The sequence below is a fragment of the Uloborus diversus genome, chromosome 7 (genome assembly GCF_026930045.1).
Source record: "Uloborus diversus isolate 005 chromosome 7, Udiv.v.3.1, whole genome shotgun sequence".
Lineage (NCBI taxonomy): Eukaryota > Metazoa > Arthropoda > Arachnida > Araneae > Uloboridae > Uloborus > Uloborus diversus.
Genome location: NC_072737.1, coordinates 123,807,120 through 123,829,997, shown reverse-complemented (window position 1 = coordinate 123,829,997; position 22,878 = coordinate 123,807,120). Strand labels below are relative to the sequence as shown.

The 22,878-nt window shown below is 34.6% G+C and overlaps 1 protein-coding gene across 1 annotated transcript in view; it reads left to right on the top strand.

The window, feature by feature from the left end:
- Positions 1-2,022: 2,022 nt before the first annotated feature.
- LOC129226869 (V-type proton ATPase 116 kDa subunit a 1-like) overlaps positions 2,023-22,878 on the top strand; it is a 60,435-nt gene continuing 39,579 nt past the window's right edge. The window contains exons 1-8 of the mRNA XM_054861499.1: positions 2,023-2,237; positions 11,719-11,797; positions 11,900-11,997; positions 14,435-14,563; positions 19,065-19,147; positions 21,645-21,771; positions 21,857-21,939; positions 22,666-22,759. Coding sequence (XP_054717474.1) covers positions 2,121-2,237; positions 11,719-11,797; positions 11,900-11,997; positions 14,435-14,563; positions 19,065-19,147; positions 21,645-21,771; positions 21,857-21,939; positions 22,666-22,759 — 810 coding nt within the window. The 5' untranslated portion in view covers positions 2,023-2,120. The remainder of the gene's footprint in view (positions 2,238-11,718; positions 11,798-11,899; positions 11,998-14,434; positions 14,564-19,064; positions 19,148-21,644; positions 21,772-21,856; positions 21,940-22,665; positions 22,760-22,878) is intronic.

Genomic DNA, 22,878 nt, shown 5'->3' with positions numbered 1-22,878 from the left:
ATCAGCTTTGTATTTTTACTGTAATGTGTGAAGATCTATATTAAATTGATTATTAGAAAAACTCAACCTGAACAATTTTTTATTTGCTTCCTGCAAAGCTGAAAGTTTCCAGTGTTTTGAAGGGTTTCAAACAGTTTGATTTGTGTGATTAAAATAAAGAACCACTATTCATTACCTCATGAGAAAAAAACTTCCCATAGCTCGAACTATCAATAACTCGAACCATTTAGCCCGACTCTTGGGACTTCGAGTTATTGACGGTACTTTAATATTAGGCGCTCTAATTGTAAACAAATTTAGATATTCGACAATCGGTAAACAAACTCATTAATTAAAGTTATAGTATAGTATCATAGTACAGCTATTGTTATTACATTCAAAGCAATTTTAACGCATGAGAAAGCACTCGGAGTAAATTTAAATTTTGTTATCTTTCAATTTTTTTTTATGCCTATCAATCTTGCTACAGAAGCAAGTTGATTAAACAAAAAAAAAAGTGATGAACAAATATGTAATAAAATATATTAAATATCAAACCTGAAAATTAGGTAGCAACTGTAATAAGTGTGTGTGAACTGAAAAGCTACAACAGGAGAATTGATTGAATATGACACCAAAACTCCCTGTCATAGCCATTCTGTGTGAACACAGTGCAGAAAAGCTTCCATCTTTGAAAAAATAGCTTCAACTTAAGAATAGGAATTACAATTCACAACGTACTTGCAATCCAGTAGATTTGTGATTCTTGAAAGCAGACTTTGTATCAACTTTATTTCTGTTTAGGAGGTATTCATAAATGCTTATCATTGAAATCGCGGTAATGATCGACAAACGAAGACTCGTTTTTTTTTTTTTTTTTTTCTTATTTCTGTATTTAAAGGATCAGGAAAATCAGATCCGTTGATCGACAATTTTTGAGAATAGCAAAGCCTATTATACTCATTTCATGCATTAAAATACGCAAAAGACATGATTCTACTTAGAACTGAAAGAAAACAAAATTGCCTGAACACTGTAAACATCAATCGTTAGTAATAGATTCGCCAACCATATACTAAAGGATCGGTAAGGTCACAGCCATTGAAAGATAATTTTTAACAATAACTAAGTTTGCCTTTCTTATTTAATGCATTGAAATACGCAGAAGACATTATTCTGCTTTTTAAAGAAGCACAACAAAATCGCTTTCGCTATGAACACCTATCTCTAGCAATGGAGATTGGCGCTTAACCGGAAATAAGACTCGCTACTTCCGGTCTACGTCAGTGGTTTGTTTGTTTATTTAGGATATTTGGTGATAACACGCAGGTGAAAAATACTTACGACTGGTCAGAAATGTCAAGTGGTTCAATCAACCAGCTAAATTGCTGTCGACCGGTGAGGCAAAGAGAACGACATCGGTAGCAACCTCTAGTTAATCGGTAACTCTCATAGCTTGCATTCGACGAACTCAACCGGTAGCTACCGGTTAGTCGATCACGTGAGAGCTAATGATCACGTGCTACAATCAACCAATCAACAGGTTAAAATGGTAACCGGTTGATGATAGAACGCTGCGGTTAGTAACCGGTTACTCACCGGTAAACTGCGAGCTACCGGTAGCTTACCGGTTAAGGTATGTGAACGCAACTCCAAGGTTGCGTTCGACGAAACTCACCGGTTGACCGGTAAGTAACTGGCTACTAACCGAAGCGTTCTATGATCAACCGGTTACCACAGCGGATCGAGCGGATACCATTCTAAGCAGTTGATTGGTTGATTGGAGCAGGTGATCATTAGCTTGTCACGTGATTAACTAACCGGTCGAGCTCGTCGAACGCAACCCGTGTGGTGAAATTTATCGGCTTTGCCATCTATCCATTTAACATATTTTTCCCCTCCAAAAGAAGTTTGTGAAGGCAGGTCTTTATTCTACCTGCACTTAGCTTACCCCACCAAATCATCGTGCGAGTTATGCTTCGAAGCTCTCGCTGTATAACTACCAAAAGTTATGACATCGCACCATCATATGATCAACAAAACTTTAGTGGCTCTTGTGGGTGTATGGTACCCGTGCTATTGTTGATTTACGCTTCCGAGCGTGTAAATTTTTGTGTTGGTCTGAAACAAAGTAATTCAAAATGGGAACACTATTTCGCAGCCGAACAATGGGTTTATACCAATTGTTCTTACAAAATGAATCGGCCTATTCCAGTGTTTCTAAATTAGGGGAATTGGGATTAGTACAATTTAGAGATGTAAGTATATTCTGTGCACATTATCTTTGAAATTGCAACTTTAGTTTCTACACCCATTTAAGGCAACTAAGCATTTTTCGCATGGATTTATTGATTTCTTAATTTTAGAGGGGAAATAAACTTAATTTTGATAGCCACATTTTAATTTTCTTGTGTTTACTTTTACCAGGGTTGCCAGACGTCCGGGATTTCAAGGGACAGTCCCGTATTTTGAAAAATTGTCCCGTGTCCCTGGGAACTTCCATACGGGACGGGTAAAGTCCCGAATTCTATCTCATAACAATATTTTATAGAACGAGACACTATTTTAAGGGAAACAAGCAACGGTATAATTAAAGATTTTAACCCCCCCCCCCCCCGACTGAATCGCAACTGTAGAATCAAAAGGGAACATTGAAAATAATTTTAAAAGCCTTATATTATTCAAAATCAATGTGAATTACTTTATTTGCTACTGGTGGTACCCGCACAACTTTGCCCGTAGTAGAAAATTAAAAGGTCTTTTGGTTCGCCTGTATGTGTATATTTACAAATAATGTATGGTGAATTTCTCGCCAATTGGCTTGCCCATGTTACGGTTCCACGTTATGATTACTTGGTAATTTACTCTTCCATCTTATGATAATTTTGCTCGGAAAAATGTTCTTAAAATTGGAATAGAAAAAGAACAGAATCGAATTTTCGAAAAACCGCTTCGAGGTGCACACCCCCATGCTACAAACTAGTTTTGTGACGAATTTCATAAAAATTGGCCGAACGGTCTAGGCGCTATGCGGTCACAGAGATCCAGATATCCAGACAGAGATCCGGATATCCAGACAGACAGAGAGACTTTCAGCTTTATTATTAGTAAAGATTAAATAGAAACTGGCAACAGATAAAAATTTTAAATCATTGTGTTTTATTTCCTTGTCGGTCAACAATGAATTCAGTGATCAATCGCGTGAATAAAGGCTTAGCCGTTATTAAAATCTGCTTTAAAAAACGTTATAATTTGAATTCTATAAAACATGGATGTTCCAAACTATCCAAACACATTCTATCAGACGCGGAAAAAAAAATCTCTTTATTTTGGTATTAAATTAAAAAATTTTTCACTGTGTTTTCACTGCAAAAATCGCGAAAAACCTTTTAGAGGTTTTAAATTAATATCTTCATTAATTAATGTAATCCAAAGATGTAATCTAGCTAAGAACACTTTTGATCAAATCTCCTTTCGAACAAAATTTTTTTTTTCAAAATCGGTCCATCCGTTTAGGCGCTAGAGTGCCACAGACAGGCCCACAGATACGTCAAACTTATAACCCCCTTCCTTTGTGTGTCGGGGGTTAAAAATAAAGTAAAACAAAAAATGTGAAATAATGAGCAATAAGAAAATCATGTGGCAGCAAACGCAAAAATTGTTTCCGTTTTGAATTGGTTTGTATGTTTTTGTTTTGTAGCAGACCATTAGAAGCCGTAAGGGCACCCACCTGGGGGGGGGGGCATAGCGCAGACTGCGCCATTGAAACTTTTAGGGAGGGCTCTTGCTTTTTGGGGAGGGCACCTCTGAGGAGCCAAATGGTTACTTCTTTGCTCATTCAAGGGCGGATCCAGAAACTTCTCAAGGGGGGGGGGGGCGATAGATTTTTATTATTTATCCCATATATATATATATATATAAACACATAAAAATGTGATAAAAATTGAGTTGTTTTAATTCATTGATAATATTGGAACAAGCTGAATCTGATTCAGAAAAAAAATGTCTTTTGAACGACATCGAATGCTAGGGGGTATGGGAAATCTTTCATCCCGGTAATAGGCAATTAATGTGAAATTTCTGCCTTAAAAATTAATTACAAAAAATCTAATTCGAAGTTTAAAAAATAAAACCCCAGGTGCAAACAATGGGGTGAGGGGGCTCAAAGTAATTTTGTACAAAATTTCAAGGTTGTAGGTGCTATGGGGTCTCCTGGACGCAAGCCCGCCAGACTTCCTTTCATTATTTCTTTGACCTTACTTTTTTTTAATACATAGAGAAAATATAAAACTGACCCCAGCTAAAGTGGCCCTAGTCAATTTATTCAATTTTGTTTTTTCTAATTTAATAAATTTTTGATAAATATTATAATGTGACCAGATTTTTCAAGCTAAAAATCAGGACACATGACGGGGGGGGGGGGGGGGGGTAGAGTAGTTTTTTTTTTCCACAGATTTAATATTTTACGTAACAGAAAAATGCCAAGAAATAACTCAAATGTACCAATAAAGAACTCAAGTTAAAAATAATTTAATGGTATTGATGTAAAGAATATTGCATCACACAACAAATTTATTAATCAAAATTATTATTTTCAGGTAGTTCAGCCTATTAAACATTAAAGAATAACATTTTACATGGTGTTCTTATGCTTACTGACAACAAAAAATAGAAAAAGCGTTTAAAAAATCTAGATTGTATGTTATATTTCTTGTGTGACGGAATTTAAACAAAAAAGCGGGACTTTTTCGACAAAGAGGGACAGTAAGACAAAAAGCGGGACGTCTAGTCACATTAAAATATTATCATCCCGGAACTTAGGTTTTGTGTTTTCAAAGGCTACAACAAGGTTTTCAAAGGCTTAAAACACAAACCGTCAATTACAGTTCACAATATTTTTGAACCGTCTTTTCGATTTTTAATGCATGTGTTTATGAGGAGTTAAAAATATCTATGCATGCACACTCACATACAGACCAAAACTTGTCGAATCAGAAAAAAAAACGAAAAGAGAATACAAAATACATTAAAGTACCTTGCCTAACAACATGTGGTAGCTCACCAGTTTCATGGGTTTAATCTTCGTTTTCTTGAAAAATCCTGATAAATTGATTTGTTTTCTTTTGGACTTATAGTCAACTTTTGGAAGTTAGATGTAACCAGTATTCAAGAGAGACAATGACTGAACATTCCCCCCCCTGTTTCCTAGAGTGACGCTCTACAGACAGAATGACTGGCGTCATCAAAAAACCGGCGGCTCTGAATGTTTGATTGCGAAGGTTATGTTTCCCCCTTTCTCCTTTATGATTTGCATTTTAGCCCGTTAGACTTTTTCTTTCTCGGTGAAGATCTTGAGGTTTCTGTTTCATCATATTGTTTCATCCTGTTGGACAAAGCAACCAACTGTTCGGCAAATGTCCAAGTGGTTGGTTTGCTTCCCAGGTATGGAGTGCATAGGAGTTGGTTAAACCAACGGGCTAGGTGTATGAACCTGGTACTCAAGGAAATTTGCGTTAAGCGTAGTATCAGGTTTATTGATGTGTGGAGTAGATGTAAACGAGATTGGATTGCTAGGGATGGCCTACATCTGAGCTCTACAGGGGTCAAAATGGTTAGTGGTTTGGTTTTAGAGGCTTCAGAATCAAAAAACTAAGTTGGAATGGGGGGCATGGTTTAAGGAGCAGAATTCGAAAAGGTACTAACTATCGGGATTTTAGTAGAAACGGAAATAGGGTGGCTAATAAGAGAAAAGATTTTAACACTTGGGATTCAAAGAATCGTGCAGCATTAAATAAAAGTAAGATGGGCTTACTTAAGGTTTTTTATACAAATGCTCGTAGTATTAGGAACAAGATGGAAGAATTGAAAAGCATAATTATAGACGAGAGGTTGGATATTATTGGAGTTACCGAGACATGGGCTACCGAAAGTGATGATGATTTATTATCTATTGCTGGGTATAATTTGTTTAGACAAGATAGAGTAGGTAAAAGAGGTGGTGGGGTTTTATTTTATGTCAGAGACACTTTAATTTGCAATGAATTGGTAATTAATGATAAACCTAATGAGATTGATATGATTTGGCTGGAGTTGATTAGTAATAAGGGCAAAAAACTACGTTTGGGGAATATTTATAGGCCACCCAACTTAAGCCAGGGTCAAGACTACAGATGTTTAGTATTATTAGTGACATTTCTAGCAAGGGGTCAGTCATCATAATGGGAGATTTTAATCTTCCAGGAATTGATTGGAATAATTTTTACCATAGTAATAGCAGAGGAGAGGAATTTTTGAAAGCAATTGGTGACTGTTTCTTAGATCAAATTGTAACTCAGGGTACTCGAAAGGACGCGATTTTAGATCAAGTTTTCTGTGACATGGAAGGCTCTGTTCAGGGGTTATGTGTAGGGGAACACATTGGACATAGTGACCACAACAGTATTAGGTTTGGGATTAAATTTGATATGCACAAAGTAGAGAATTTTAGGTTTGTGCCCAATTTCAGAAATACTGACTTTGTGGCACTTCGGCAGAGTTTGAAAGCAGTTTTTTCTTCTGGATTGGACAATAGCGATGTGAATCTTCAGTGGGCAGAGTTTAAGGAAAATCTAGCAAATACGGTTAGGGATCATGTTCCTTTTAGGAGAAAGGGTGTCAACACTAAAATTTGGCCAATGTGGTTCTCCAGGGAAACTAAAGACGCTCTAAATTACAAGCAAGCTGCTTTTCATAGGTTTAGAGAAACAGGTCGCAGTGCAGATAGGCTCCAATATTGTAAGGCAAGGCGTAAATTTAAGTATTTGGTACGGATTCAGAAAAGAGAGTTGGAGCAAAGACTGGCAGATAACATAAACAGGAATCCCAAGAGATTTTTTGCATATGCTAATTCGGGGAAAATTCGAAATAGTCATATTGGGCCACTGGTTGATGAGCACGGAATTTTAATTCAGGACGATAGTGATTTTGCTAAGGTTCTTAATAACTTTTTTTCGAGTGTTTTTAACGATAACTGTATCTCAACAGTTGACACCAACAAGACACAAGCTATAGTACAGCTTGAGGACTTTGTATTTTTCAGGGATGACGTTTTACTTCATTTGAAAAAAATTAAAGAGACTAAGGCTCCGGGGCCAGATAATATTTATCCGAAAATTTTAGTTGAATGTGCAGAGGAATAAGCAGATGTAATCGCAAACATTTTCAATGCTTCTTATAATTCGGGGACAGTGCCAGAGGACTGGAAGCTGGCTAACATTACACCGCTCTTTAAGAAAGGGTCTAAAGGGAGTGCGGGAAATTATAGACCTGTGAGTCTAACTTCGGTGTTTTGCAAAATTTTTGAAACATTGATGAAAATTAAGATAGAAAATTTTCTAGAGACTAATAATTTATTGACTAGTTTTCAGTACGGTTTCAGGAAAGGTAAATCTTGTGCAACTAATTTATTACATTTCTATGACAAAGTTACCATGGCTTTGGACAATAAGAAGCCTGTAGATGTTGTTTACATTGATTTTCAAAAAGCTTTCGATTAGGTACCGCATGTTGCTCTACTTAGCAAATTAGCTGATATAGGAATAGGAGGGAAAACTTTCATTTGGGTAAAAAATTGGCTGACCGGAAGGAAACAAAGAGTAGTTGTAAGGGGAAATTATTCTAATTGGAGTGAGGTCTTAAGCGGGGTTCCTCAAGGATCAGTGTTAGGGCCTGTTTTGTTCATTGTCTTTATGAACGATATTCACAAAAATATTTCTGGGAACATGAATTGTTTTGCTGATGATGTCAAAGTTATGGGGACTGTAGAAAATGAAGAACAAGCAAATCAGCTGCAAGAGGATCTAGATCATATTACGGAGTGGGCTGATAAATGGGGTATGGCTGTTAATGCTGAGAAATGTCAAGTGCTACATTTAGGGCATGGAAATAAGTGTACAAGTTATTATTTGCAAGGTTCAGTCATTAGTCAGGCAGACAAAGTTACTGATCTGGGGGTCTTAATAAGTCAGGATTTAAAGTTTAACCAACAGTGCAGCATTGCTAGCAACAAAGCCAATAAGATGCTTGGGTTTATCAATAGATCCATTTCAAATAAATCTAAAGAAGTTCTTCTGCCCTTATATAGAAGTTTGGTAAGACCCCATTTGGAGTATGCTGTTCAGTTTTGGTCTCCTTATCTTAAGAAAGACATTAATGTATTGGAAAGGGTTCAAAGGCGGGCTACAAGACTAATAAGTGGACTTTCCCACTTAGATTATGATTTCAGGCTTAGAAGGCTAAAAATGTACAGTCTTGAGCAAAGAAGAGACCGAGGGGATATGATTCAGCTGTTTAAGTTTATTAAAACGAAAGATGTTACGGGGCTAAAGTTTAGCACTGAAAACAGGACAAGTCGTCATTGTTTTAAGCTATTTAAATCTCAGGCTAACATGGATATTAGGAAAAATTATTATTTTAGCAGGGTAGTGGAACCTTGGAACAGCTTACCGGAAGAGGTGGTAATGAGCAAAGGAGTAGACAGTTTTAAGCTGGCCATTGATCTTCACTGGGGTAAATTGACTAGGACCAGTCTAGCTGGGCCCAGAGCCTGTTGCTGGTCGTCACTTTTGTATTTGTATTTGTATATTTTCAAGCCAAAATTCAATCCCAACAAAGAAGAAAATTTTTTTATAAATTCTTATTCCTATAAAGGCAAGAAAGAATGTTCTTTTGCCTCTGAAGAATATTTTGTTTTGCGAATATTCTTTAGCTGTGTTTTTTTTTTTTTGGTTAATTTCGGTAGGTTCCCGGTTATTTATCTCTTGGCTCAAGGGGGGGGGCGATCGCCCCCATTGCCCCCCCCCCTGTATCCGCCCTTGCTAATGTTGGAAATATATCTGCTCATGCGTCGTCATTCGCAATGAAAACGTTTTTTATACTTTGATAGGCGACATTTTGTGAGTTTTAATGTTTTGTTGAGATTGAATTTACAGCGACGTCTCAAAAATATCCCCCCCTTCCCTTTTCACATCTAGAAGCTTTTCCCGTATTTACTGTTCTTAAATCTGGCAACCCTGACTTTTACGGGAGACACTTTCTATGCTTTGTAACTTCTAATTTTGACTGCCAAAGTGCAGTGATTGTTGGTGCAAGTTATGATTGCAATTGTAGTTTCATCCAGCTTTGACATTCAATAACTTCAATTTCTAAGTACTAGGGTTGACATAAACTTGTAGATATCGCCAATCACTAAGCAATTTTTCATTATTGTCGCCAAGTAATAAATAACCAAGAGGATAAAAAAAAATGAAAAGTAGAAAAGCAGACCAATGCGCCCTATATCTCATTAATGATCTCAAGCTGGAAAAAAAGCTTAATATGTCCATGGGTAATTAAGCTGTGTAATGTAAATAGTATTCAGCTGTCAGGCAGAAATTTAAGAAATGTTATGTGCAATGCTGTGTGTACAAGATGCGTTAGGAAAGTAATGAGATAGGTAACGCTGCAAAAAATCGGACAATGCTGTGCTGCTCCATTTGTCCTACCAGATGCTTTTTAGATGCACAGTTTAAGTTTCAGGTCTGCACAGCTATCATGTGGTTTTTGAGAGTACTACCCAGTTACATGTTAGTTGTGATGTGAGTTTAGTTATGTTTGTCTTTATACTTGCTGTAAGTGTGTGGAAGCACTGTTCATTATTAAAGGAAAAAAAATCTTCTAAATAAGAAAATTTTATGAAGTATACACATTTATATCAAGGGCGAATTCAGCTCAACATGGGGGACAGGGCCAGGGGAGTTACTAAAACCTCCCAAAATTTTTCTGATGATTCAGCAAAGTTGTTATCTTTCGGCAAAATTTGGAGTTCCATTCGATAAATTGAGAGTTTCTGCCTTCCCAAAAATTTAAGTTTGGGGCCCCCCCTGGGCAAGTCCATCATTTGGGCAATTAGGTGACTGGTCTATTCCCCCCACCCCTCCAAAATTTTGGAAACCATAATTTTAAAAGGATATCGGCATTAACCCAACTAAACAGTAAACTCCAACTATTTCCCTTTTCAACGGGCTCCCAAAGAAGATGTATACACTTTCAAACTCTAATAAATTTATTACAGCCGAACTCGTTGATAAATTCAGAAATTGAAGCAATCGTCAATTTAAAGTTTTTTTTTTTTTAAATACAGTGGACTCCCTCTATCTGAACACTCTCTAATGTGAACCCCACAATATTCTTAACACATTTTCATAGTCCCTGCGAATGCAAATGCATTATCCAGTCTCCCTCTATAATGAACACCTCCATAACCTGAACACTTTTGTTTGGTCCTTTTAATGTTCGGAATAGAGATAGAATAGAGTCCAATATATTTTTATTTTATTTTATTTTTTTGGGGGGGAAAGGGGGGGCGGGCAGCTCCCTTCCTTGCCCCTCTCTGGGTAGATCCATGATTTGTATCGTAAATTTTCCTGATAGTTATTGAAATAAATTGATAAATTTGAATGTTGGCAAAATAAATTGAGAAAAGTAGCTCATTCTCTAGAGTTTATTAATACATAATAAAGTGTTGCTTTTAAACTATCATGTAATTAAAAACGACAGTTAACATCAAATACAAATACAATACAAATACAAAAGTGACGACCAGCAACAAGCTCTGGGCCCAGCTAGACTGGTCCTAGTCAATTTACAATCCCCAGTGAAGATCAATGGCCTTCTTGAAACTATCTACTCCCGTGCTCATTACCACCTCTTCCGGTAAGCTGTTCCAAGGTTCCCTGCTAAAATAATAATTTTTCCTAACATCCATGTTAGCCTGAGATTTAAATAGCTTAAAACAATGACCCCTTGTCTTGTTTTCAGTGCTAAACTTCAGCCCCGTAACATTTTTCATTTTAATAAATTTAAACAACTGAATCATGTCCCCTCGGTCTCTTCTTTGCTCAAGACTGTACATTTTTAGCCTTCTAAGCCTGGAATCATAGTCTAAATGAGAAAGTCCATTTATTAGCCTTGTAGCCCGCCTTTGAATCCTTTCCAATACATTAATATTTTTCTTAAGATAAGGAGACCAAAACTGAACAGCATACTCCAAATGAGGTCTTACCAAACTTCTATATAAGGGCAGAAGAACTCCTTTAGATTTGTTTGAAATAGATCTATTGATAAACCCAAGCATCTTATTGGCTTTGTTACTAGCTATGCTGCCTACTTTAAATCCTGACTTATTAAGATGCCCAGATCAGTAACTTTTTCTGCCTGACTAATGACTGAACCTTACACATAAACACTTGTACACTTATTTCCTTACCCTAAATGTAGCACTTGACATTTCCCAACATTAACAGCCCTACCCCATTTATCAGCCCACTCCGTAATATGATCTAGATCCTCTTGCAGCTGATTTGCTTGTTCTTCATTTTCTACACTCTCCATAACTTTGACATCATCAGCAAAACAATTCATATTCTCAGAATTTTTTTTTATAAATATCGTTCATAAAAACAATGAACAAAACAGGCCCTAACACTGGTCCTTGAGGAACCCCGCTTAAAACCTCACTCCAATTAGAATAATTTCCCCTTACAACTACCCAAATATCCTACCTTACAACTATCATAGAGATAAATATTCTCTTTTTAGATGTGTCATGTTCCAGGTTCAGTTATTCATATATAATTTTTTCCCTGTTATATTTTCATTCAATATTCAAAAGTTTTCTAAATATAGATTGAGTTGGCAAGTCAAACTGAAATTACTTTTCAGATTAATGTTTCCACCAGTGCCTTCCAAAGGAAGTTCATCAACCAAGTAAGAAGATGTGATGAAATGGAAAGAAAACTCAGTAAGTTTTTGCTAATAAATTTTGAACGTTCAGGACTTTTTTTTTTTTTTTTGCTTCTAATGTATTATTGTTATTCTTTTGTATTTTATTTTTAATTTTCAGCTTATGTTGAAAAAGAAATCTTGAAGGATGAAATTCGTATGGAAGACGTGTTTGTAAACCCTATTGCTCCTATGCCAAAAGAAATGATAGATTTAGAGGTAATATATTCTTTTCGAGTCACATAAATCTGTACCTCAGAGCCAAACCAACGTAAGTCACATAACCGCTACTTTACAGGAGAGTGGGAAAATGGTTGCCTGGTGCATACATAGGATAAGACCTGCGCTCTTTTAACAGTGGTAAATAATTATGTATTTTGAATTATGTTCATATGGCTCAATGCAGAATAGTATTCTATATACAATGCACTAACAAGTAGATAATCGCAATTTTTGAACTACGTTTGTCTGGCTCTGAGGTACAGAAATTTCAAAATACTTTTTTTAATTATCGCAAAAATCAAGTTTTTCATCGAAATTTAGTTGTTGTGCTAAAATAAAACATTAGATCCTAATAAAATCCAGTTTTGAGAAAGCTGCTTAAACTTTTAAGTTATTTACTTTCTGAAGATAAAAGAAAAGCTAATGTACTCGATTAAAGCAATGTGTACATTTCTGAAAAAAATGTTTAGTGTTCCTGTAGAAATTTATAGCTTTCATGCTGAAATTTTTTACTTGTAAGCATTTTGACGGAATGTTTTGGCAATACTGACTACAAACTATGGTATAATTCCTAACTTGTACAGAAAAAGCCAACTAGTGTCATATAATTGCTGGACCAGTATCTGTCATTTTTTTTCACATCCTTCAATAATGAAAGAAAAAGATAAATTATTAGCTCTTTGAGCATAAGAAGTCTTGCAGCCCAATATAAATCTGAAGTATCTTCAGGAGGGGAGATTATCATACAGAAAGAAGAATTTTGCACATCCTGAAGACCATAGCAGTTTCAGAGGTGCTCACTTTTTGAGTCAACTCCCTTATCACACAAAATGCAGCTAGGAGAGTCTACAAATCTAAATGTAAACATCTTGTAGGAGGTCATGCGCAGTTAGCAAGTGGAAGGAAGAGATCAATGGCTTTAGGGTGGTCTCTGGGAAGACAAGCTGTAAAAGGCTTTCCCAAGATTTATACAAATACAAATACAAAAGTGACGACCAGCAACAGGCTCTGGGCCCAGCTAGACTGGTCCTAGTCAATTTACAATCCCCAGTGAAGATCAATGGCCCTCTTAAAACTATCTACTCCCTTGCTCATTACCACCTCTTCCGGTAAACTGTTCCAAGGTTCCACTACCCTGCTAAAATAATAATTTTTCCTAACATCCATGTTAGCCTGAGATTTAAATAGCTTAAAACAATGACCCCTTGTCCTGTTTTCAGTGCTAAACTTCAGCCCTGTAACATCTTTCATTTTAATAAATTTAAACAACTGAATCATGTCCCCTCGGTCTCTTCTTTGCTCAAGACTGTACATTTTTAGCCTTCTAAGCCTGGAAATGCCCTTTGCAAAGACTTTTCTATTTTCTCTGTTGGAAATGCATGGTACTCACGAATTTTTTGCTTGAGCAAAACTTTGACATTTCTTAGGTTATCAGGGGACACAGGAGGTGTCAAGAGAGAAAGAAGCCTCTTTTGCAAGATTGTCTGCGATTTCATTACCCCAAAAGCCATAATGGCTAGGAAATTTTTTGTATAATAATCACCTTACCTGAAGTTAGGAGAGTATTAATAACTAGAAAATCGCCCGTCAAGGTATGACGGGTGAAAATTGCTTCTACATTTGAACGAAGTTTTTTGATAGTTGAAATTGCAATCCTAACTCCAGTGGATTAACTCTAAACTTCAGTAGTTAGCGTTCATTGTTGACCATTTTTCGTTTCTTTATTCCCCTGAAATGACACAGTCTTACCAGTAAAACAATTAAGTGACCGGATCGAGTTCAGCCTTATCACAATAAAGCCTTTCCCTGCATGTTAAACATTACCAAAACGTATCAAATTATCATGCCGTGGTGCAAGTTTCATTGTTGAAACTCGCGGGTTACTCGATCATTTAATATTATTTATATGAGGATGATCTTGCATTTTAATTCAATGGTGGTAGGAAGCAGCATATAGGATTAATAGTATGGACTGCAACATGACAGTCAATGAACAGTACAGATTTCTCATGTGTGCTATCTTTTGAAGAACCAGGTGAATTGATATTGTCCGAGTTTAAACTGAAAGATTTTTAGTTGAAAAAACCTGGAGAAAACACCACAGTGTGCTCTTCTAGAGGTTCACTCAGCTGAGCCATCTTTGTAAATATGTATCCACTTGTAAAATTTAGATGCTTTGAAGCAAGTTATATTTTTATCTAAGGTAAAACTTGATTTCTTTATGAATTTTTTTTCTTGAAATATTGTAATAAGTGGTAAGTTCAGGTTTTTGTCCATATTTTTGATCCATTAAGTTTAGCTTGAGTAGGTAGTAGTTTATTTGTTGAACTGTTGGCTTGTCAAATTCTTAATGCAGTTTTTATGTTAAAATTGCATTTTAAATTAATGTATAGCTCTTAATTTTTTTATGTAAAAAAGATACTTTTCTTTCCAGACAACATTTGAAAAATTAGAAAATGAATTGAAAGAAGTTTGCTCGAATTCAGATGCATTGAAGAAGACACATTTTGAGTTAACTGAGCTAAAGAATGTTTTAACTCAAGCTCATCTTTTTCTATCGGCTGTAAGTATTTAATCTGTCTGTAGGCACATAATTGATGAATATATGCATTTAATTGCTCTCATTTCAGTTGTTGGTTTATTGGGATAGTTGAATTTTATCTTCAGGAACTGATATGCAGAGCTGTCAACTTTTACAATTCTTCTGTAAATTGCAGCAGTTTTGATTTGGTCATACTATTGTACAGAAGATAGCTCATTTTGTACAAGTTATGATTTTTTTTTTGCATATTTCATGCTAAATGTTTGTCGAACCTAAAAAAACTAAAAATATGGCACGTGTTTAATGCTATTTTCGATGCTTTTAACAGATTACAAAACAAAAACCTGTAAAACTAACACAGATCTATACCCATCAACTTTTAATCATTACACATTAAAATTACTCATTTTGGCTGTTTCTAATTTAGCACTCAAGCTGACTTTTTAACCAAATTTTTAGGCTTACATGCAGGGCCCAATACATTCAGATAACAGTTGTTTATGGGTATCTTCATACAAATATTGCTTGTGAAATTGATAACCTTTTGAAAAATAAAATCAGCCCATTCACAAAATTTTATAAACATTGCAATTTTCACAAAAACCTATTTTTAAACAGGTTTTTGGAGATTTGCTTGAAGCTAAATTTGTTTGTGTAATAGAATACTGAACTGATTAATATGAACAGTGTATGAGTATAACATTTTGTAGTACGTTAACTTAATTTTATCAGTTTTTTGTATGCATGTGGATCACATGCTTACAAGATTTTTTCTCAGAAGTGCTGTAACAAAATTAGGTTAATGGATGGTAAATTAATTTGGTTAATGCATTGAGTTTTAGAATGCATGTATTGTCTCCTTTTTAAATTTTAATTTTCAAAAAGTCATTAAAACGCTATTATTAAGACTCGTCAACAAAACGATGACAGACTAAACACCCTAAGTATTCTCTCAATTGAAAAATTCATGATAAATAACATGCCTTTTTAATGAAAATGTTTTTGTTTTGTTTTCTCCAAAAGTAAATAACATATATAATTTATGGAAATATGACATGGTCAGTTGCCACTGATAAGAAAAGTTTATCAAAACAAAATGTTCGAAAAGAATTTGAAATGTTTCAGTTTGCAAACAGGATGGGAGCTGTGCACCTTAGGGTGCCACAGAGGGACACAAACTGTGCCATCAATTGTCCATGGTATCAATATAATGTAAACATAATAGAGATGGACTAGGGTGCCATGAGAAAATTCTAATTCTTCAAAGGGTGCTGCAAAATGGAAAAAGTTAGAGATCCTATATACAACTACTATATAGGACAACGGCGCACCGCTGTCCGCCATGTTTAGTCCAAGTGTCGCCATGTTTAGTCCAAGTGTTGTCAGCTCGAAATGCTGCACTGTGTGAATTTCTAGCTTTCCCACGGAATATAGGATATGAAATCTTTGAAGAACAGACTGATTTTTTTTTCTGTTCGTATTTTCATTAAACGGAGTTAGCGCCAAGTCTGGCAATCCGGCGCCAATCGTTTCGCATCGTCATAGCGCTTACAAATAATTTTTTTTTGTCAAAAACTTGTTCATAAAGATAGAAAACAAGTAGATATTTGTGATCTGCACATTGCATTTCATAAAATCATATCCAGCTTCCAATTTTTTCGATACAATGTACAGTGATATTTGGGGCAGAAAATGCATTACGGTCTACGGGGAGTGAGCATTAGGGTGGTCACAAGGTACATGGGGAAAAACTTTTTTCATTTAATCTTTTGCGGCACTCCCCTAAAATGTGCCAATAGACTAGAAAATGTGATTTGCAAAGTTTCAAGTCATTTCGATGATATTAACACGTGCCGCAAAGAGGCTAAAGTTACGAAAAATGGCAATTTTTAGCAAAAAATCATAGTTTTTCACCTGTAAAACCAAAACTATTCATTCTAGAAACTTCGTTCTGGTCTCGTTTTATAGAGAACTTTATTCTCTTTAAGTCTAATTTCATCTAAATTCTTGTAAAAATTTATTGAAAATTATTCAGGATTTTTCAAGTCAGGTCGTCGCTAATATCCTCAAAATCGCGTAAAAAGAACAAAACATTATAATATAAATTGTATTGCTTCTTTTAGTTAATGGTTGTAACCCCCTTACAATGTTAAGCTATCAGAGCAAAAACAGCAATATTATCAGAAATATATGCAGTGAAATCCCGTTACCACGAATACCGATACAACGAAATATCTGTTTCAACGAAAGACATTTTCAGCTCCGATTTGATTTCCATACGTTGCTTGAATTTCATTACTACTAAAACCTCGTTACAACGAAGAAAATTTCTGGTAATTTGAAGTTCGTTGTAACAGGATTTAACTGTACTATAGTCATGTCTCTAAAACTCAAAGCCAAAACAAACAACTGCATGTAAAACTTATGAAATTAGCTGTAGAGGCCATAAATACGGAACGTTGCTTTCCTCCTCGGTGGTCAGCGCTAAACACTAGCTTAAAAATCCCAGTCTTGCAAGGGTTTTCGACCCCCCCCCAGAGAAAGGAAAAACTTAGATTCCCAGGATAGTGGCCTGTGTTCTTAGATGAGGACTTGTTAGGGCTTTCGTTAAAATGACAGTCATTTTATGACTCCTTTCTGCAGTACAAACCTGCGTTTTATGAGTACAGTTTGTTAAAGAAAAAGTATTTAGCTTGTTGCTACCATATCTTAGAAGTTGGTTTGAAAGGAGTTTTGATTTGCAAAATAGGTACGTCCACTGGTCCTCAACCAGATATTTTTCAAGAATTTCAGGATGAATGATATCGATAAGAAGCAATTCAAAGCAAGTATAGAAGATTAAAAACAAAATAAGCAATCAAGGTGAAATTCCAAGCTTTCTTTTTGAGAAATGAAAACTAGCAGATTAGGGATGCCTATAAGAAGTGCATTCCACTTTGCACTTCTCTTATTTAGACTCTCTTATTTGGAGAGTCTTTCTCCAAACAATGTTACTTTTCGAGTACCTGGCGCTATTCATCACACAAGATGGATGGCAAAGGCCATATGACGTAGTGAGAAGCAAAGGGATGTAAGTGGTATGTGGATGTAAGTAAAGATAAAAAGTATTGAAGATATTTGGTTGTTTATCAACAATATTTACGGAAAAGTACGGCTTATTGTCTGCGATCCAGCTTTGACCCCCAACCAAGATCTACAGTTAGTAAAATCTTTGGTTCAATACAAGAGTATTTATGAAGATGATCTAGGAACCGAACTACCTAAAATAATTAACCATTTGTGGTCCCCGAACTCAGACAAGGTTGCATTTCCCTTTTTTGATGATACTTTAGGGAGAAAAATGAATTATCAAAACAAAGAAGGCTGCAAAATTAAAATCCGAAGTAGGAGATGATGAAGATGATTGTGATGATAAGGATACAAAAGCACAGCTCAATCTTAAAGAAGCTTAGTTTATTGGACAAAGAAGTAGATTTTTTCATTTCTCCTCCAACTTTTTAAGATATACAATTTTTTAAAGAGATTCGAAATCGGTACAAAGTTTTTAAATACTGATCTTGATGAATAGTGTGAAAACCAATATTATATTAAAGCTAAAACGATAGTAAACAATTAAAGGGTTGTCAGTGGCACAGCTGAAACAGGTGTAAAACTAATTTCTAACTAACGACAGTTTCTATTACAAGTTGTGTCCGAATGCAGGGACATTTTTCCATTCATCAAAATCTGTCATAATCGAAGCCATTACCACTTTAACTTCTCAGTGAAAAGTAATAACATAATGATGTATAATTTGACAGTGTATGCAATAAAATGCATTAGATTTTTTCTTTTCTTTTTTGTAATTTTTTACACTGCTTTCTCTTCTGAACTACATAGTTCCTTTATTTTAAATCAGCAATTTGTCGCATTTAATATTTAAAGTACCTCCAACTGAAGCCTTTTTAATGGATAAATTAAAATTAACCAAGAGCAAATAAATGTAATTGAAGATTGTAATGCTTTTAGGTATTTGCATGAAAATTCCTTATTGATGATATCTTCCACAACCTGACCTGAAAAATGCCAAGTAACGTTCTATAAATTTTGTTTAAAAAATGGATAAGATAACTCATCACGAGAATAAAATTTCCTATAAAATGAGACCAGAACGAAGTTTCTAGGATGAAAAGTTTTGGTTTTAAAGAAGAAAAACTACGATATTTTGCTGAAAATAACTGTTTTTTGTAACTTTAGCCTCTTTGCGGCATGTGTTAATATTATCGGATTGAGCTGAAATTTTGCAAATCATGTTTTCTAGTCCATTGGCACATTTTAGGGGGGTGCCACGGAAGAAATTCGAAAATCGATTTTTTTGACCACCCTGGTGAGCATCTTTGGATATAAGAAGGCCACCGTTCCGAAGTTGTCCAATCTCTCCGTATTTAGGATCTCTAGAAAAAATTGGGAACCCCTACTCTAATGTATAAGTGTGTTGGGATGTTTTATGTTAAGAGAACCTTTTTTTCTCTTTCTTTTAAAGCAAGAAGTAAATCATGTGGATACTATGGATAGTGCAACTTTGGTTGGAAATGAAGTATCGCCTGATATGCCGTCGCAGCATGGGTATGGTTTCATTTTTAAAGAATGCTTCCCCCTCACTTCCCAATTTATTTTATTTTTGATCAGGAAGTTCAGCGAAGCACTGCTTATACATTTTTGAAGGGACTGTATGAAAAAATGTATGAATGAAAAAATGTACAATAGGTATACGTTAATATGTTTTTGGTTTCTACAGGGACCGATTTTAAAAAACATATGAGAAAAGTGTATAAATGGTACTTTACTACATTTTAGTTTTTGATAATTTAATAAGTTTCAAAATAAATATATAAAACTATACAAACCCTTACTTTGAGCTTTGTCAAAACATGTTTTCGGAACTGTACTTCTCCAGATTTTTTTTGTAACTTAAAGTTAATAAGTACATGTGGAAACAGGAACTGTTTTCTATTTATAACATATCATCTAAACAAAACAAAAAAAAAAAGGCTGATAATTAGCACTACAACTCTTAAAGAATCAATGGGGATAGTTTCTCATTTGAATTTTATCCCATTGATCTCCTGCAGTGGCACGATCTGCCGTGGCACGGTAAAGGCTGTATCTACAGAACTTAGTTTTTAAAATACTGTCTGCCCTGCTTAATCAAATGCCGCTACTTACTAGAAACATTAATTGATTAAATAGGGAAATTTTCTTTACTTTACTAAATTCATAGCATTTGTCTTAAAACATAAAAATAATATATCAATACCTATATAAAGTAAGTAACTAATGTTATCGATAAATGTTTATGAAATAAGCAAAGTAAGCACCAAAATAGTATAATATTTAAGTTTGTAAGTCCATATGAAAATTATAAAAATGTGACTTACAACTTGAGCTATAAAATCTTTGTTTTGGCACCTTTTTTCAGCACATTATTTTTGAAAAAGTCCATAATAGTGGATTACTTTCTACTCCTTTTTTTTCTCTGCTCGTCCGCCATGTTTTAATATTTCGATATGCAGTCGAGTCCCGACTTACGCGAGGGATGTGTTCCAAGACCCCTCGATTGAATCGAAATTTTGCGTTGTGGAAAAGGGTATATATACGAATTTTTTATTTACATACGCAAAAATTTTAGACATTTTTAAACACTCCTCAAACTATTTTAGACAATTTTTTGACTATATAATACTGTGTCTTCCATTTAGAGCAAGAACTGAATTTTTACTGTATATTTAAAAAACTAGTATTTAACATAAAATATTGTTACAATGCATAAAGTCAATGATCAATGGGATAGATAGTTATAAAAAAAACAGTACGGTACGTACGGTATTAAGGAGCAATAATAAAATGCAGAACTCTAATAGAACTGTACAGTAGATACAGCAATTATATTTAAAAAGTTAAGATGATGATTTAATTCGGCGAAATCAAATCATGTTATTCTAATATATTTTTAAATACAGTTCCTTCGCCTTTATTTTTTATAACGTTTTCGTCTATGGTAACACCCCTCTTCCAGAGTTTCTATAATCCACAATACAAGAGCAGCTTCCAATGTGTGCATTTTGTTTAGATACTACTCTGCGAGCATTAATATTGAAACTAAGTTTTGAACATTTACAGATTGTCTTTTCTTGAATTTGAACTGTTCGTATTGAAGATTTACTCATACCTCCTAATTGTCATGCTACTTCTGATCCACTTTTTACTTCTTCAAGCATTTCAAGAATCATTACCTTTTCTTAAATTGTCACAAACTTTTCCTTTTACTTTCCATCCTTACAAACTTTGGATGAAACAGTTCTAAAAGTGGAAACTTGTCTTAAAATTTTTAGAATGTTTTTTTCCAATGATTTTTGTATACATATTTTAAGAATTTTTAGAAGGGGGGGGGGGGGGCTAGCTTCCTCTTGGTTTCCAAAAATTACACACTTTCTTCAGAAAATTTTACTTTGATCCACTCTCCCCTGTTTGTGTGTTTCTTCGTGTTATTTAAATTAATAATCGGGTACATTATGTATTGTTTTTCATCTTTTCCTTTTTTGTTATAGCAAAAAAAAAAAAGATTTAGTTGTAGAAATGTTTTGAATGAATATGAATTGTTTTTCTTGCCCATTGTTAGCAAATAGAATTACTTAGTATTAGTATTTTTATATCAAAAATTGTCCTTCTTTAATTTATTTTAAAATTATTCTAAAGTAGCTGCGTCACCCGACTTTGCACGGTCTACCTCGAAAACGTTCAACAATTAGGCTTCAATTAGCGAAAGAAAAACAAAAATGCTGTTAAATTTATCATCAAAATAATTCTTGAATTTCCCTAATGGCAAATCTAAATGCCTTGAATAACTTAAACGCAACACTCCACTTATGTAACTAAAATCCTTGATTATCTTCTGCTGGCTGTACATAAAAAGAAAAGAGTCAAAAGGGGAAAAATTTCCGTAAACAGTATAATTAGCAAACAGGATGAATAAAAATAAATAAAAAACAATAATAACAGTTAATGTAACATTGAATTCTACCTTTATAAAAATGTGGTTCACTTATGTAAAATTATTTTAAAGGTTTGTGGCTGGTGTGATCCTTAGAGAACGCATTTTAGTATTTGAAATGATGTTATGGCGGGTCTGTCGGGGAAATGTTTTCTTAAGGAGAGCAGATATGGATACTGTGATAGAAGATCCGGTTACAGTATGTATCTTTTTACTCTGGGGATATGTTATTCTCTTGTCAGTTGTAAAACAGAAGAAAATTTCAAACTTATGTTTCTTTGTAGGGTGAAAAATTGCACAAAGTTGTATTTGTTCTATTTTTCCAAGGTGATCATTTAAAGAGTCGTGTCAAAAAAATATGTGATGGGTAAGTTGCTTTTTTTTTGTAATGGTCATTGATGACTACTAGAGCCCATATTATATGTGCAAAGAAATGCACATGTGCATATGCAATTGCTCATTTTTGCTTCATTTGACTTTAATGCATGTAACTGCATAAGAACTTCAAATTTTCAAAATAACTGAATATTCCTGCATTTTTCACTCACTTATATATTTGTTTTTCATAAAAGAAAGACTAAAAAAATCTCAGCTCAGAGCTGAAAGCTCAAAGCTTCACTTTCAGCTTTGAGCTGAAAGTGAAAGCTCGGTCACTTTCCTATGCCGGGCTGATGAGTGCTAAAAAGCACGAAACTGCAGTCCTCGGCTGGAATTGACTGAGTTGGCAGTGTATTTCATGTAAAAAAATCTATTTAAATCTTTAAAAGGAACAAAAAATTAGGTGACCTGTGGATTTTTCTCAGGTCACCCAATTTTTTGTGCACACTATTTTTTGCTTATATTGCTACTGAAAATGTAAAAAATACAGGAATAGAAAGACCATTTCTGTGTTTATTCATCTGTGAAAACTTTCATTTGCATGAATAAAGAATTTTTAGAACATTTTAGTGCTATTTTTGAAGAAAATTAATGTTTATTATAGGAATTTTTAGTGTATATTTGCAGTCATATTTGGATGTTTTTACTGTGCACATATTCCGGACTTTATTAATGACATATAATTGTTATTAGAGTTATATTTCTTCTATTGCAGTTTTCATGCTACTTTGTATCCTTGTCCTGAAACATATGACGAAAGAGAAAATATGTTGGTTGGTGTAAAGACTAGGTTAGAAGATTTGAGCCATGTACGTAATCTTGGTATATCTCTATGCCAGTTTAGTTTAGTTTTATGTCAACTATCTGAAGAAAATATTATATAGAAGTTTGGAATTATATAGAAGTTTGGTAAGACCTCATTTGGAGT